The sequence below is a fragment of the Xenopus laevis genome, chromosome 1S, assembly GCF_017654675.1.
Source record: "Xenopus laevis strain J_2021 chromosome 1S, Xenopus_laevis_v10.1, whole genome shotgun sequence".
NCBI classification, from domain to species: Eukaryota; Metazoa; Chordata; class Amphibia; order Anura; family Pipidae; genus Xenopus; species Xenopus laevis.
The window spans coordinates 71,128,413-71,142,619 of NC_054372.1; the positions used below are offsets into that span (position 1 = coordinate 71,128,413).

The window sequence follows — 14,207 nt, forward strand, 5'->3', positions numbered from 1 at the left end:
TTCATGTGAACCACAGAAAGCCTAACTCTTAGATACAGAAGATCCATACCTCTGTAGTTTGATCCTCTGTTACAAATATAAAAGGAATCACCATTATAATGTAAAATAAAATTGTTGATTTATAAAAGTAAGGACAATCAAGAGTACTAGAAAATACATTTCAAACCATCAAAATCATATTATTTGAGGTCACTGTGCCATCAGAATCATACAGTTGCTGATGTATTTCTTGGTTTTTATTGCAGAACACCTGGAATGAGAAGAAAAAGCAGCTATGTGGCCAGCACGAAGACGCCTGTGAGCTGAAGGAGAACCTTGACCGACGTGAGAAGTTGGTGATGGACATCTTAGGAAACTACCTCACAGGAGAACAGTTTGCAGACTACCAGCATTTTGTCAACATGAAATCAGCTTTATTGATTGAACAACGGGAACTGGACGATAACATTAAGCTTGGCCAAGAGCAACTGAGGTGCCTAACAGAAAGTTTACCAAGTGACTACTTTATTAGCATGAAAGTGTCTTTGCCAGAGGAAAGGACAGATTCTCTGGGGAACAAAAGTTTACCTCCACCACTGACCTCTTCACTTTAATGTTTTCCAATACCAGCTCAGGCAAATCTCTCAGAATACAGATACTCTTTCCGTTCTCTGTAAAAAAAAATGGTGCAAATTGATCAGCAGGTGTTGTGAAAACATAGCCTTGCAGCCATTAAATCTACTCCAAATGACTGTGAAAGGAATACAGTTAAGACATTTTACGGCTGGTGCAACCACTGATTTGTTTTGTCATGTATGTTTTAAAGGGCAAATGAATTTGGTGATTATGAAAAAATTCTAACTGAAAGTTTGGCAATTGTTGAAGTGATATCTGAAAGAAATTGATTCATCTGTCTTAGAATGTATCAATGCCTTCCCCCAGTACAGTTCGTAACAATGAAGCATAAATGCCTTTATGACGTGTCTACAGCTATTATTTATAAAGTTCCCTTTTGCTTTTGTAAGAAAATCATGTACATCTTGTATATATTCTAACCTTTAATTTCTGTAGAAAATGACTTTTAATAAGGTTAAAAAAGGAAAAAAACTGATTTAACAAATCTAAAAGCAATGTCACACTTGGCGTTAGCATACGTTTGTGCACCGTGTGTGTTCACAGTCTGATGCCTTTCAGTGAATACACACGATGGGGGCGAATGGGAGTAAAGGATGTCAAGTGTGGCACTACTCCAAGGCTCTAGTCTGTTAGTCAATAAACATCCTATATTGCAGTAAGTTTACATGGACAAGAAAAATGGACAAAAAAAGATTTTTTAAATCAAAGGGTGTGATTTGAAGCCAGCCTTGTCCTGTATCCTTATGAAGGAAATACTTTGCGTAGCAAAAATGTAATGTCATGTCTAAGCTGTCCACTTGTGTTTACTCTTGCCTTCATGCAGACACAAAACACTGCATGCAAATTCTGTTATAAGAGGTCACAAATTATGGACAGTGAAGTCTATACTGTAAGTGAATTTTCAAAGTACTTGTGTGTTTGTCACCAATGCACTGGGCACAATAAAATAACTTTGACGTGTTATTTAATACAAAGAAAAGCACTTCATTTTCTTAAAAAGGCTGTCTTCTTTTATCCTTAAGTGTTTTTTAAATTGTAGCTGTAGCTTACTTTAGGTAAGTTTAGGTTTTACCACAAAAGGTGCCATGTGCCATATACAGTGTAGTGTCTAACTATTTTAGTTTATTCTTTACTGGGGAAAACGATATTGAATAGCATAGTTGTCCATGTGGCCCTGGCCTATGTGAATTGTACCCATGGTGCAAGTGACCCAATTCGCTTGAGAGAAATCTCCCCTCCCTGGCCACAATCCACTCTGTAATGGGAGTTCACAAGGGGAGGGAGAGGGTGGGAAGACAGGTAGGGACTGCGTTGTGTGACAGGCCCTTATGAACATTTACCTTGCGGGGGGAGGGGTGCAATGAGTTTTGCCACTGTATGGTGCTATTGCATATTACAGTATATAACCACCTTACCACATTAATCATTAAATATATATTCACATCATATTTGCGTACAGAAATAACCAAAGCAAGAAGTATTAACCAACTTAAGTTGCTGAACAAGTTAGACTAATTGATCTTTGTCCTGGCGACCAACAATCGGATCATACAGAGAGGACTACATTATGTTTTCTTTGCAATTAGGGTTGCTACCTGGCCAGTATTTTTTTATATCTCTTTATTTATATATTTTCATATACAGCATACTGTACCTGGCCACCCGGTAAAGTACCAGACAGGGCCAGTGCTGGTATTACAAATATACCGACTATGTACTTGCTGGTGAATTTGTAAACCTTATTTGTTCTTCCTCCAGCCTGCCTCATCCACCCAAATTTTGCTCCCTACTGCCCCTCCATCCCGCCCATTACCTCTTTCAACCTCCTTTTTTCCCAGATTCTACCTCCCCTTTGGCAGCTGCTCCCTAGCTCTGCACCAGTTTACCTTATAGTCCCACTCCCGTTGCATGATATGCCCAACTCTTTTTGGTCCCACTCCCACGTCTAAGGCATAGGCCAGTGAGGTGACAAACAAGAGGTAGCAATCTGATTTGAATACACACCCAACCACAGGCCAATTACAAAACTAAGTTGATAAAAAATAGATACATTTGATCTGCATCCAGCACACCCACACTCCCTTATCCTTCTATTTATTAAACCAAATGATTCCCTCTTCTTATACTGAGCTGCTTTTATAATCTCTATTCTAAAACCAATGCTCTCAAGCATTTTTTATCAAGATGAATACAAATGGCATAAAATGCATTGTGGGAATGTAATATTGGTAGCTAACACAAAAATCTTTCGCAATTCAAATAAATGTTTGCAAAGTGAAAGATGTTTGAACACTTTGCCACTCACACGGCAGTGGATAGCGATTGTGAATGTTATAGTTTGCGATAGTGTGTAGTGAATGTAATAAAAGTTCTTAATGAAGAAATTGTTACATTTGCTCCAAAGTTTATGCCACCTTCAAGAAGATGTTAATGGTCGCTATACTCAATTAAGATTTACAATGCAATAAAAGCCTAATAGAGAATATGACATAACGATATGCAAATTTTTATGCACAAATTTGTTTCGTTACATTTTCCCTAAAACCCCCAAAACCCCTAGATCCTTCTAAATTAAGGAACCCCCCAACACACTGCCATTTAGGGGCCGATTCACTAAGGGTCGAATTTCGAAGTTAAAAATACTTCGAAATTCGACCCTCGGATTGAAATCCTTCGACTTCGAATATCGAAGTCGAAGGATTTAGCGCTGATCCTGCGATCGATCGATCGAAGGATTTTCCGTTCGATCGAACGATTAAATCCTTCGAATCGAACGATTCGAAGGATTTTAATCCAACGATCGAAGGAAAATCCTTCGATCAAAAAATCACAGGCAAGCCTATGGGGACCTTCCCCATAGGCTAACATTGACTTCGGTAGCTTTTAGCTGCCGAAGTAGGGGGTCGAAGTTTTTTTTAAAGGGGAAGTACTTCGACTATCGAATGGTCGAATAGTCGAACGATTTTTCGTTCGATTCGTTCGATTTCGTTCGACTTCGAACGAATTTAACCAATTCGATGGTCGAAGTACCCAAAAAATACTTCGAAATTCGAAGTATTTTTCATTCGAATCCTTCACTCGAGCTTAGTGAATCAGCCCCTTAGTGTATAATTTGCTTTAATATTATATCTGCCAAAGTGCATAACCTTGCATTTATCAACATTGAACCTCATTTTCCAGTTTGCTGCCCAGTTTTCTAATCTAGTCAAATCAAGTGGCAAACATCCTGCATGGAACCTATAGTTCTGCACAATTTTGTATCATCGGCAAAAAAAGAAACAGTGCTTTCTATACCCACCTCCAGGTCATTAATAATTAAATTGAAAAAGCAAAGGACTAATTACAGAGCCCTGTCCACTGGCAACACTAGTCAATTTAGAAAAAAATCCATTTACCACCACTCTGTAAGGCCACTCACCACTGTACGGATGGGATGTCCGGTTCTGTGTGTCCCTGCAGGCAAGTAGTTGGTCGCAGTCGCCGGCAGAGATGCGCCCGTGCGTTCGTGCATGAGCGTGCGTCTTGATGTGCGTGTGCCTTGTCGCGCCTGCGTCTTGTCACGCACACTTATGTCGTGTGCATCGCCCTGCGTCACTGCGCATGCGAGTTGACGCTGGGCCTATATTAACACAGTTGACACACAAACAAGTTGCTAAGTTATCTTAGTTTATATCCAAGAGACCCCAGCATTGTTTATACTTGGGGGTCTGTTTACTAAAGTGCGGTAAATTTGAATTTAAGTTTCGGCGTTATTATTGTTGAGAATATTTTTCCGCCAGAATATTCGCAAATGTTTGCGAATTTTCTGGCGACAAATTAAGTTTTTGCGAATATTTATGCTATAAAATAGTCTTGTTTTATGGTGGTTATTATGGCAATTTTTACTGTGACATTTAGGGCCAGAAATGCATCTTCAAAACTCAAAAACTTTATCGACTGATGATTATACCATCCAATAACATTACCAGAGTTACACGAATCAAACATGTATGCATCTTATAAACCCTTCTGCCAACAGAATCATATGAACAAGAAATCATACCAGTCAATCTCTTTGCTTCATAGAAATGCACAGTTTAATGTAGCCAATCAAACCAAAAAAGCGTAGAGGCTGACGAATCCTTGGACTGTGAAGCCGCTGCCAATAATACGCTTCTGAGCTGAAACTGCTGCTGTTGCAACGGATAGAAGCAGAAGCCAAAACATCCTGTCAGCAATAGCTACAGATCTCTCTCCTGTTAGCAAATAATGATGGGTAAAAAAAAAGTATTATGGGATATTTCCTGCCCCTTGAGAATTTTCTGGCGAAATAAAATGTAGTAAAAAATGTAGTAATACCTACTACATAGGTGGCGGTAAAATTTTGCGTTATTTTCAGTGAATGCGATAACTGGTGAAAACATTTTTGTGCAAGAAAATTCGCAAATTTATATTTACCGCAGGTTAGCAAGCTGACGAAAACATATTTGGCGACAAATTTGTCTATATTTTGTGTGCATATTTTTAGCACACTTTAGTAAACGGACCCCATGATTTCCTGTTGTTGACCCAGCTATTCGTGATTTTGCTTGAACTCTGCCTGCATCTGACCTCGGCCTGACTTTACCACGAACCTGAGCTGCCTGCCTTTGACCCGGATCTGCCTGACCTCGTCCATCCTTTAACCTTATTACTTCGTCCGGACTCTCCGGCCTCTTTTCACGCCGCATTCTACCTGTCTCACCTTCAGGTTAGTCTGTCACTGGTGGAAGCTGCTTGTGAGCCCTCCTCACATCTTGATCCGTATAAAGCCTTACACATTCTTTGTAATCTATCCTTTAGTCAATTCGCTATCCAAGTACATATACTATGTTCCAGGCCAATATTCCTTTATTTAATCATTAACCTTCTGTGTGGTACTGTATCAAAATCCAAGTAGATCACATACACTGCCATTGCAGAGCTGAGGTTGATGCTCATCTCCTCATAAAAGAAAATTAAATTAGTCCGGCAAGATCTATTACGCATAAAACCATGCTGGCATAAATGAAGTGAAGTATTTTATCAATTAGTACCAGGGCCGCTCCTGCCTTGAGGCAAGGTGAGATTCTTGCCTCAGGCAGCAGCAAGCGACCAGTTGCAAGGGGCGGCAAAAAGCCTCTTGTAACTTAAAGAGCCAGATTTCTGGGTTTTAACATGGAAATTCGGCTCCGCTCGTTCAAAGAGAGCAATTGCGCTCAATGCACTAGCAATACTGCCCCCTTTTGACCCCCTCCAACGCTGATTTTTAAGTACAGAGTGGGAGGGGGGGCGGCATCTGGGCTGCTGCCTCAGGCGGCAGCAGCCCTGGAATCGGTGCTGCTTATTATCCCTTCGAAAAGCTTTCCTACCACTGATCAGACAAACTGGCCTATAGTTTTGAGGGTGAGAACAGGATCCCTTTTTTAATAGTGGAACTACATTAGCAATTAACCAGTCTTTCAGCACCACCAATCCATTAATTACCAATTAATTAATTAATTTACAATTGATTCACTGCCTAAAGTGCATAGGTGTAAAAAAATTTATTAATTGAGATACTTAAAGCGTAAGTGCATTAGTCCAACATAGGACTTAGAAAAATATGTGAAGAATAAATATATGAACCAAATTAATTAACGATAAATCAATTACCTAGCAACTCAACCCAATATAAAAGTAGGAAAATTAATATAAAAGAAGGTGGAGTTGTCCCAAAACTTTCTACTTATTGCAATTACTATCCCTGGGACACCACAAAGCAAAGAAAGGCAGGAAAACCAGGACTGTGGTCTCGATTTTTAAATCTGGCCCTATCTATTGAAAAACTGTTTAGACCTCACAAAACCACAAATCCTGGCCCCTTGAGAATCCCAGTGCGGGATACAATAGAAAGGTATGAGAAAAGAGTGGGGTTTGAGTGCCGATTTCCACCAAACAACCTCCCCCCCTTGACCAATTCTAATAATTAGATAAAAAAGCTTGAAGCTAAGGTTTTAAAAAAAGTATTTTTTAAAAAGCTTTTAAATAGCAGAGTTCGTCAACGCACGTTTCGTAAGTAAGGCTTTCTCAAGGCGAATATCGGGCGTTCTTCATCATGCGCTGTATCATTATGAAGATGTATTACGAGCGACAGCCCTATAGTTCAACTGTCGCGAGATTTAACCTGTGACATCACACCCGGAAGTTATTTAAGTGTATGTACCGGAACGCCCGACATTCGCCTTAAGAAAGCCTTACTTGCGAAACGCGCGTTGGCGAATTTTTAATGAATTGATATATTCACTATTTATATTTTTAAGATCACGTAATCATACAGTTAAGGTGTAATCTCTTTCAATTATATGTATTAAAGGAAAACTATACCCCCAAAATGAATACTTAAGCAACAGATTTATATCAAATTGAATGACATATTAAAGAATCGTACCAAACTGGAATATATATTTACATAAATATTGCCCTTTTACATCATCTTGCCTTGAACCGCCATTTCGTGACTCTATCTGTGCTGCCTCAGAGATCACCTGACCAGAAATACTACAACACTAACTGTAACAGGAAGAAGTGAGGAAGCAAAAGGCAGAACTCTGTCTGTTAATTGGCTCATATGACCTTACATGTTTGTATGTGTGCACAGTGAATCGTACGATCTCAGGGGGCGACCCTTATTTTTTAAAATGGCAATTTTCTATTTATGATTACTCAATGGCACATACTACTAAAAAAGTATATTATTATGATAATGGTTCATTTACATGAAGCAGGGTTTTACACATGAGCTGTTTTACTCAGTATCTTTTAATAGAGACCTACATTGTTTGGGGTATATAGTTTTCCTTTAAGCAAGTGGATGAATTTGATTTTTAGAAATGAACCATAGAATTATTGGTTAGAAGAGGGGTTCTTTCTTTCCTTTTTCTTATTAGAATGCTGCACTGATTGAATCAGACCTCTCTATCTACCGAAGCGTTAAATTAGTATTAAGGGCATCTTCTCTTTCAATTCAGTCTTTTAACACCATGACAGACCTCAATGAATCCTGAAAAATTAAGTTAAAAGGTTTGGCAATCACAGAGCTAAGCTTGTTTAGTACCATGGGATAAATACAATCCGGACCAAGACCCTTGTTTATCTTTACATGTTCTAGTCTGTTTTGAATTTCTCTTTATTAATGAATTGGGACTATTTAGAAGGAAACCTTCATTAGTTGGTTTTCATTTGTGTAGACAGATGAAAAATAACAGTTTGGAATCTCTGCTTTATTTATGTTCTCATCAACCAACTGCCCCCCCCCCTCTAACAAGGGTCCCATCCCATCCTGCTACCCTAGCTTCCCCATAATACTCTGGCTCACCCACCTGCCTTGCCTAGTTTAAAGGGATACTGTAATGATTTTCATTGTGTCGTTTCTATTTCTAAATTACATAGCAAATAACTCACTCTACCATATAAAATGTTATTCCTGAACCAGTACATTTTTGTTGTTGTAATATTGGTGTGTTGGCAGCCATCTCATGTCATTTTGTCTGATCCTGTGCTTTCAGAAAGAGCCAGCACTTCAGGATGGAACTGCTTTCAGGCAGGATATTTTCTCTCCAACCCAAAGTAACTGAAGGAGTTTCAGTGGGACATGGATTTTTACTATTGAGTGCTACTCTCATATGTACCAAGATGCTGTTATCTTGTGTCAAGGAGCTATTATTCGGTTACCTTCCCATTCTTCTATCGTTAGACTGCTGGGGGGAAAGGGAGTGGTTATATCACTCTAACTTGTAGTATAGCAATAAAGAGTGGCCAAAGTTTATCAGTGCATGTCACATGACTGGGGGCACCTGGAAAACAAGATAAAATGTATAGCCTCATGTCAGACTTAAAAATGTAATATAAAAAAAATCTGGTTGCTCTTTTGAAAAACTGATTTCAGTGCAGATTCTGCTGGAGCAGTACTATTAACTGATATGTTTTGGAAAAAAAACATGTTTTCCCATGACAGAATTCCTTTAAACACTCCTCCAACCTCTTAGCTATTCTTTCACCTAGCACAGCAGACCCCCTTCCATTGAAGTGCAATCCATCACGACTATATAGATTATACCCCAAGGAAAAATCAGCCCAGTGCTCTAGGAACCCAAACCCTTCCTTGCTACACCAAGACTTTAGCCACACATTTAGCTCCCTAAGATCCTACTGTCTACTAAACTTGCACGTGGCACAGGCAAATTTCAAAAAGAATTACATTGGAAGCATGGGTGTCCGCAGAAAATTTTCCAGGGTGGGGCAAGGAGGCATCTGTGGGCGGGCCTGTGAGATAGGTGGGTGTGTCAGGGGGTGGAGCTATGCCACGGCGATCAGCCGATCGCCGGGTCAATCAAGGGAATCCTGCACAGTTTCCCTAATTTGAAAAACCATCCAGGAAGTTTTGACCCGGGCAACCCTTCAAAATACCGGTTGTCTGACAAGTGGCAACCCTAGTTCACACAAAGATGGCAAAGTGGCAAGTTCATGTATAAATACCCCCAGAACTCACAAACAGATGGTACAGTGGCAAGTACATGCAGTGTCGGACTGGGGTGCCTGGGGCCCACCAGGAAACCGTAACTCAAGGGCCCACACACCCCCACACAACCCTGTTAGAATAGAACTCAATAGTAAAAATCCTGCTACGACTCCTTCAGTTACATTGAGTAGGAGAAACAAGAACCTGCCAGAAAGCAGTTCCATCCTAAAGTGCTGGCTCTTTCTGAAAGCACATGACCAGGCAAAATGACCTGAGATGCACCTACACACTAATATTAAAGTTCCAAAAAAATACTTGTTGTTTCAGGAATTAAATTTTACATATTAGAGTAATGTATTTGCAGTGTAAGTAATGTTATTTAAAAATAAAAACTACACCATAAAAATCATGACAGAATCACATTCAAATGTTAGCATGACCCAGAGGGTGATATTCTAAGACAATTTGCAATTGGTCTTCATTTTTTTTTATTATTTGTGTTTTTTTTAATTTCTTAGCATTTTATTCAGCTCTCCAGTTTGGAATTTTAGCACTGATCTAGTTGCTAGGGTCTAAATTACCTTAACAACAGGCAAATAATTTGAAAATTATACAAAATGAAGACCAATTGAAACGATGCTAAGAATTGTCCATTTTATAACATAGTAGAAGTTAACTTAAAGGCAACTTTTTTTCTGTTCATCCCCACCCTAGTAAAAGTCAGTGACACACAGAACATTTTAAGAAATATTTTAATTTTTTTTTTTCTTTAGTTAGACTTAGACCAAAAGTCAGTACCTGTGATGCAGCAACAAGGGGTTCAATTGGAGGCTTCAGATTCAGTGAAGTCAGCCAGTCCTTGGTTGGTTAGTGCCAGTGCCAATTAGGAGGACAGGAAGTGCCACTGTCAAGCTGATGCTGCCTGGTGCGGTGCCTGCTGAACTGATGTAAGAAGAAGATGAGAGGAGGATATCACACCCACGATCGTTGCTTCAAGTTCCAGAATGTGCACGAAAAATCCGCACCTAAATGCGCATGTCAGGTTTGCTGGCTGCCTCCTGCCTCAATCGTACATTTAATGTGCAGCCTGCAGCCAATAGCAAATGATGACACACGCACATCACGTGACAACAGCGTCGGCGTCCTCAGTCAGCAGCAGCCTAAGCCTCAGCTTCAACCCCACAGCCGTACTGGCAGTCTCAGGCAGGCAGGCTCTAAGGGCGGAAGTGACGCGACGATCGATGGACACTACCTGGCTTCTACTGACGAGGGAGGCGGTGCGTGGGCCCACTGCCAAACAACGGAGCGGTGCACTTCTGATTTTGGTGAGGCCCACACGCCGCCTGCATGCTGCATTCCAAATACAAAGGGCATACCATTTCCTTCCATTACATCTCACACCGCACGCTGAACACAAAATAAATAATTTTTATAATGCATTCGCAGGTCATTAAGTATAAGTCCAAGGGGCCCACCGGGATTCTTCCCGGTGCCCCGGCAGGCCAGTCCGACCCTGAGTACATGCATAAATACCCCCAGAACTCACAACCAGATGGCACAGGGGCAAGTACATGTATAAATACCCCCAGAACTCACAAACAGATGGCACAGGGGCACGTACATGTATAAAAACCCCCAGAACTCACAAACAGATGGCACAGGGGCAAGTACATACATAAATACCAGCAGAACACACAAACAGATGGCACAGGGGCAAGTAATTGTATAAATACCCCCAGAACTCACAAGTACAAGGCTGCAGACTGCAATAGATAGGGCTTTCCTTCCTTAGTTTTCTCCCACGCTGCAATCTGTGCTACTGGCCAATCAGATGCTCCCTGGCTGCTCTCTCTCCCTGTCACAGCTGAAGTAATACGATCCGGCAGCACCGTGACAAGGGAGGGGGGAGCGAGCACCTAGGGAAGGAGCTAAAAGAAAACTCTGCTGCACAGAAGAAAAATCTTCGAGGGATCACGACAGAAACCACAGTAAGCTGGGGCCAATGCACGAACAGGTGGAAACTTATGTGCACAGTCCCAGGGGGGGGGGGGGCAGAAAACTGTTTGGTTATAGCGATCTGGATGAAAAATTACCCTATCCACTTTCCTAATAATTGAATCCCTATAACCACAATCTGCTTTGGCCTAGCTCTGCTCTCCTCCCCACTACTAATAGAGAAACTAGTCTCCCTGCTGTTAAGAGAGACCAGTCCCATTTAGAACTGCCAATGCAGAGTTTACACTCCCATCTTCTTCACACAATCTGGCAAATCTGTTGGGCTCTATAAACCCCGGAACACCCTCCCTTTTCCTTTTGCCCATACTAGGTTTTCTAAATGTCACCCAACTGCCTCACAATCCTTCTGCTGTTCTGTTCGCTTTTATACCACACCCATGTTATCTCAAGAACTTTTAAAACCATGTACACAATAATGGTGGCAACGCACCAAAAAAGTCATATATACCATAAACATACCCTTTAATCCATATGCTGCCTCCTCCCCTGTGGATAACATAGCACCCCCAGCACATGATTAAACCCTTCAGGGGCCCCAAATGCTCACAAACCCTACCAGGCTCACGCCCCACAGGGTACAGAGTAGGGCAGGCAGAGTATACACACCAAGGGAGCAAAGGGCAATCACAGTATGGCACACACAGGCAGCATAGGACAGGCAGAGTATGGCACAATGCACGAACAGGTGGAGCAAAGGGCATGTAGATTATGGCACACACAGGGAGCATAGGGCAGGCAGAGTATGGCACACAGAGGGATCATAGGGCAGGCAAAGTATGAAACAAATGGGGAGCATAGGGTAGTCAGAGTATGGGACACATAAGGATCATAGGGCAGGCAGAGTAAGGAACACACAGGGAGCATAGGGAAGGTAGAAGAGAGCAGGAAACAAGGAAACCTATCAGGTCTCTAAGATGAACAGTTCATACAGTGCTACAGTGACGCAGTGCTGGTGCCCCTCCAGCAGAGGTGTGAACAATGTGGGTGGTTTCAGTCTGGGTCTGAGTTGTGAACAGTACTGGGTTTTGGGGGTGGGAACGATAGAGGTGTTGCAGGTGTGAACAATGCAGGAGTTTGCTGTCTGAATTTGAGGTGTAAACAATGCAGGGGTCAATTAATCTCAGTACTGATACCTTTTAAATCTTACACATGGTAGGAAATCACAGCAGACACATTTTTATAGGGGGTGGGTCGCAGGTCTCCAGTTGGACAGCCCTGCACTAGAGCAAGCTCCACTGGAGTCCCAGGGGTTGTATTTATAGAATCTGTTCAGGTGCACTAATCAAACCCACCTCAGACTGCGGGAAATGTAACTTCAAAGTAAAGCAGCTTCTGGCAAACATGTTGTAAGCACAAAAGCACACCAAACTTTGCTATTTACTGAACAAGCTACCAAAAATTAAACCAAAATAGTTAACTATACAAACCTTTATCCAAAATAACATTTAAAAAATACTTATGCTTTTAGTTGATTTGATTACTTTTTTGCTTTCCCCATTCACTCGCCCGTTGGTAAGATTTTCTCCTCCTTTAAAGGGAAAAGGAAAGATTGTATATGAAACTGGTATATGAACAGTGAGAATGAGAAACACTATAGAAATTAGGGTTGCCACCTCACCCCTTTAAAACCAAACACATATGTAATCGACATGGCTAATTAGCCATTCATTTGGATGCATGCTGCAGACTGAACTGATTAATGTGCAGCCATGCATTATGCATCTAAATGAATGGCTAATTAGCCATGCAGGCTGTGGGTTTCATATGTGTTCAGTTTTAAAGGGGTGAGGTGGCAACCCTAATAGTATGGTATCGGTATGGTCAGGATTTGAGCGAGGAGAGATTGTATGAATTTGAAGTGACAGGGAGTTGGCAAGATGGTAAATTACACTGGAGGAAAGCAAAAGATGGTATAAGAATTGAGGTAGAAGATGTAAATATAAACACTGGGAAGAGGGGGATTAGGTACTGTATATGAACTGGAACAAAGAAAGAGGTGGTGAATTGAGGTAAAATTGGTGGGGTTGAGATGGTATATGCATTAAGGAAATGGTTGTATATAAATTGAAGGAGATGGTAAAGGACTGTGGTAGAGGGCAAGCTTTTTTTATGTTACTAAATGGCAAAAATGAGACAAGAGGTTGGAAAAGAATTGGAAAAGGACATATGCAAAAATCCAGACAAATCCGAAGCATTAATTAACTCGCGTTAAGCAATACTTTACTACTCACAAATGGGCTCATGTACCAAAGGAGACAATATGCAAACACAGGAATTTATTGCTGTCCTTCAATATAGGATGGAAACATTTACACCTAACAGACAATAGTACAAATTTAACCAATCTAATCTGTTGGCATCCACACGCCTAAGCCCATGCCATGCCATTTTTGAGGTGCTAATAGAAGAACCTATGACTTGGCTCAGCCCAGTATCTGACTTGGCCAGCCATTTGAGCAGCAATAAACCCCCAAAATCCCTCTGCATGTATGTTCAGGTTGCAGTTGTACACCCTCTGCAAAATCTGTCTGTTTACACTATATTAGCAATTCTGTAACAAATGTTTTTTTTACCATTTTTGCATAACGTGTTGGTGCAATATAAATACTCATGATACATTTTGTGCATGTAACTATTTTTGGCCTCTTTATAGGATAAGTGCAAATGACCAATTGCTATATTATTATTATTATTATTAATTAACTTAATATAGCACAAGTCTATTAAGCAGTGATTTAGTTATCGGGTGTCATTCATATCATTCCCTATCTTAGTGGAGCTTACAGTCTAATTTCCAATTCGCACAACACTCACGAGAGTTCATTTCATTAAAAGCCAATTATCCTGTCTGGCATAGGCAGAGGGTGATTTCTGTGCTTCGGGAGGCTACTTAACTCATTACTTGTTTTGATTTTACCTCTCTACTTATGTCCCGTAAACACAAGGCATGTCATAGAAGAAAAAGCAAAAATTGTGTTCTACTGTCTATGATAGCTAACTCTCTAGAATGTAATATATGTTGCAGATAGATGAGTACAAGAAGCTGTTCTAATTTTTATAATAACCCTTTGTAAGTACC

The 14,207-nt window shown here is 40.7% G+C and overlaps 1 protein-coding gene and 1 long non-coding RNA gene across 8 annotated transcripts in view; one reads left to right on the plus strand and one right to left on the minus strand.

Annotated features, from left to right (window-relative positions):
* Positions 1-1,594, plus strand: part of LOC108706772 (protein Shroom3-like) — a 116,959-nt gene extending 115,365 nt beyond the window's left edge. For all 7 annotated transcript variants that reach the window (XM_041579717.1, XM_041579713.1, XM_041579714.1 and 4 more), the window contains one exon: positions 246-1,594. In XM_041579717.1, the coding sequence (XP_041435651.1) occupies positions 246-593 (348 nt within the window). In that variant the 3' untranslated portion in view covers positions 594-1,594. The remainder of the gene's footprint in view (positions 1-245) is intronic.
* Positions 519-10,896, minus strand: LOC121399324. The gene is made up of 3 exons (XR_005964915.1): positions 10,859-10,896; positions 9,911-10,054; positions 519-650 (listed from the first exon to the last, which is right to left on the minus strand). It is a non-coding gene; the product is annotated as an uncharacterized LOC121399324 (long non-coding RNA).
* Positions 10,897-14,207: the final 3,311 nt, after the last annotated feature.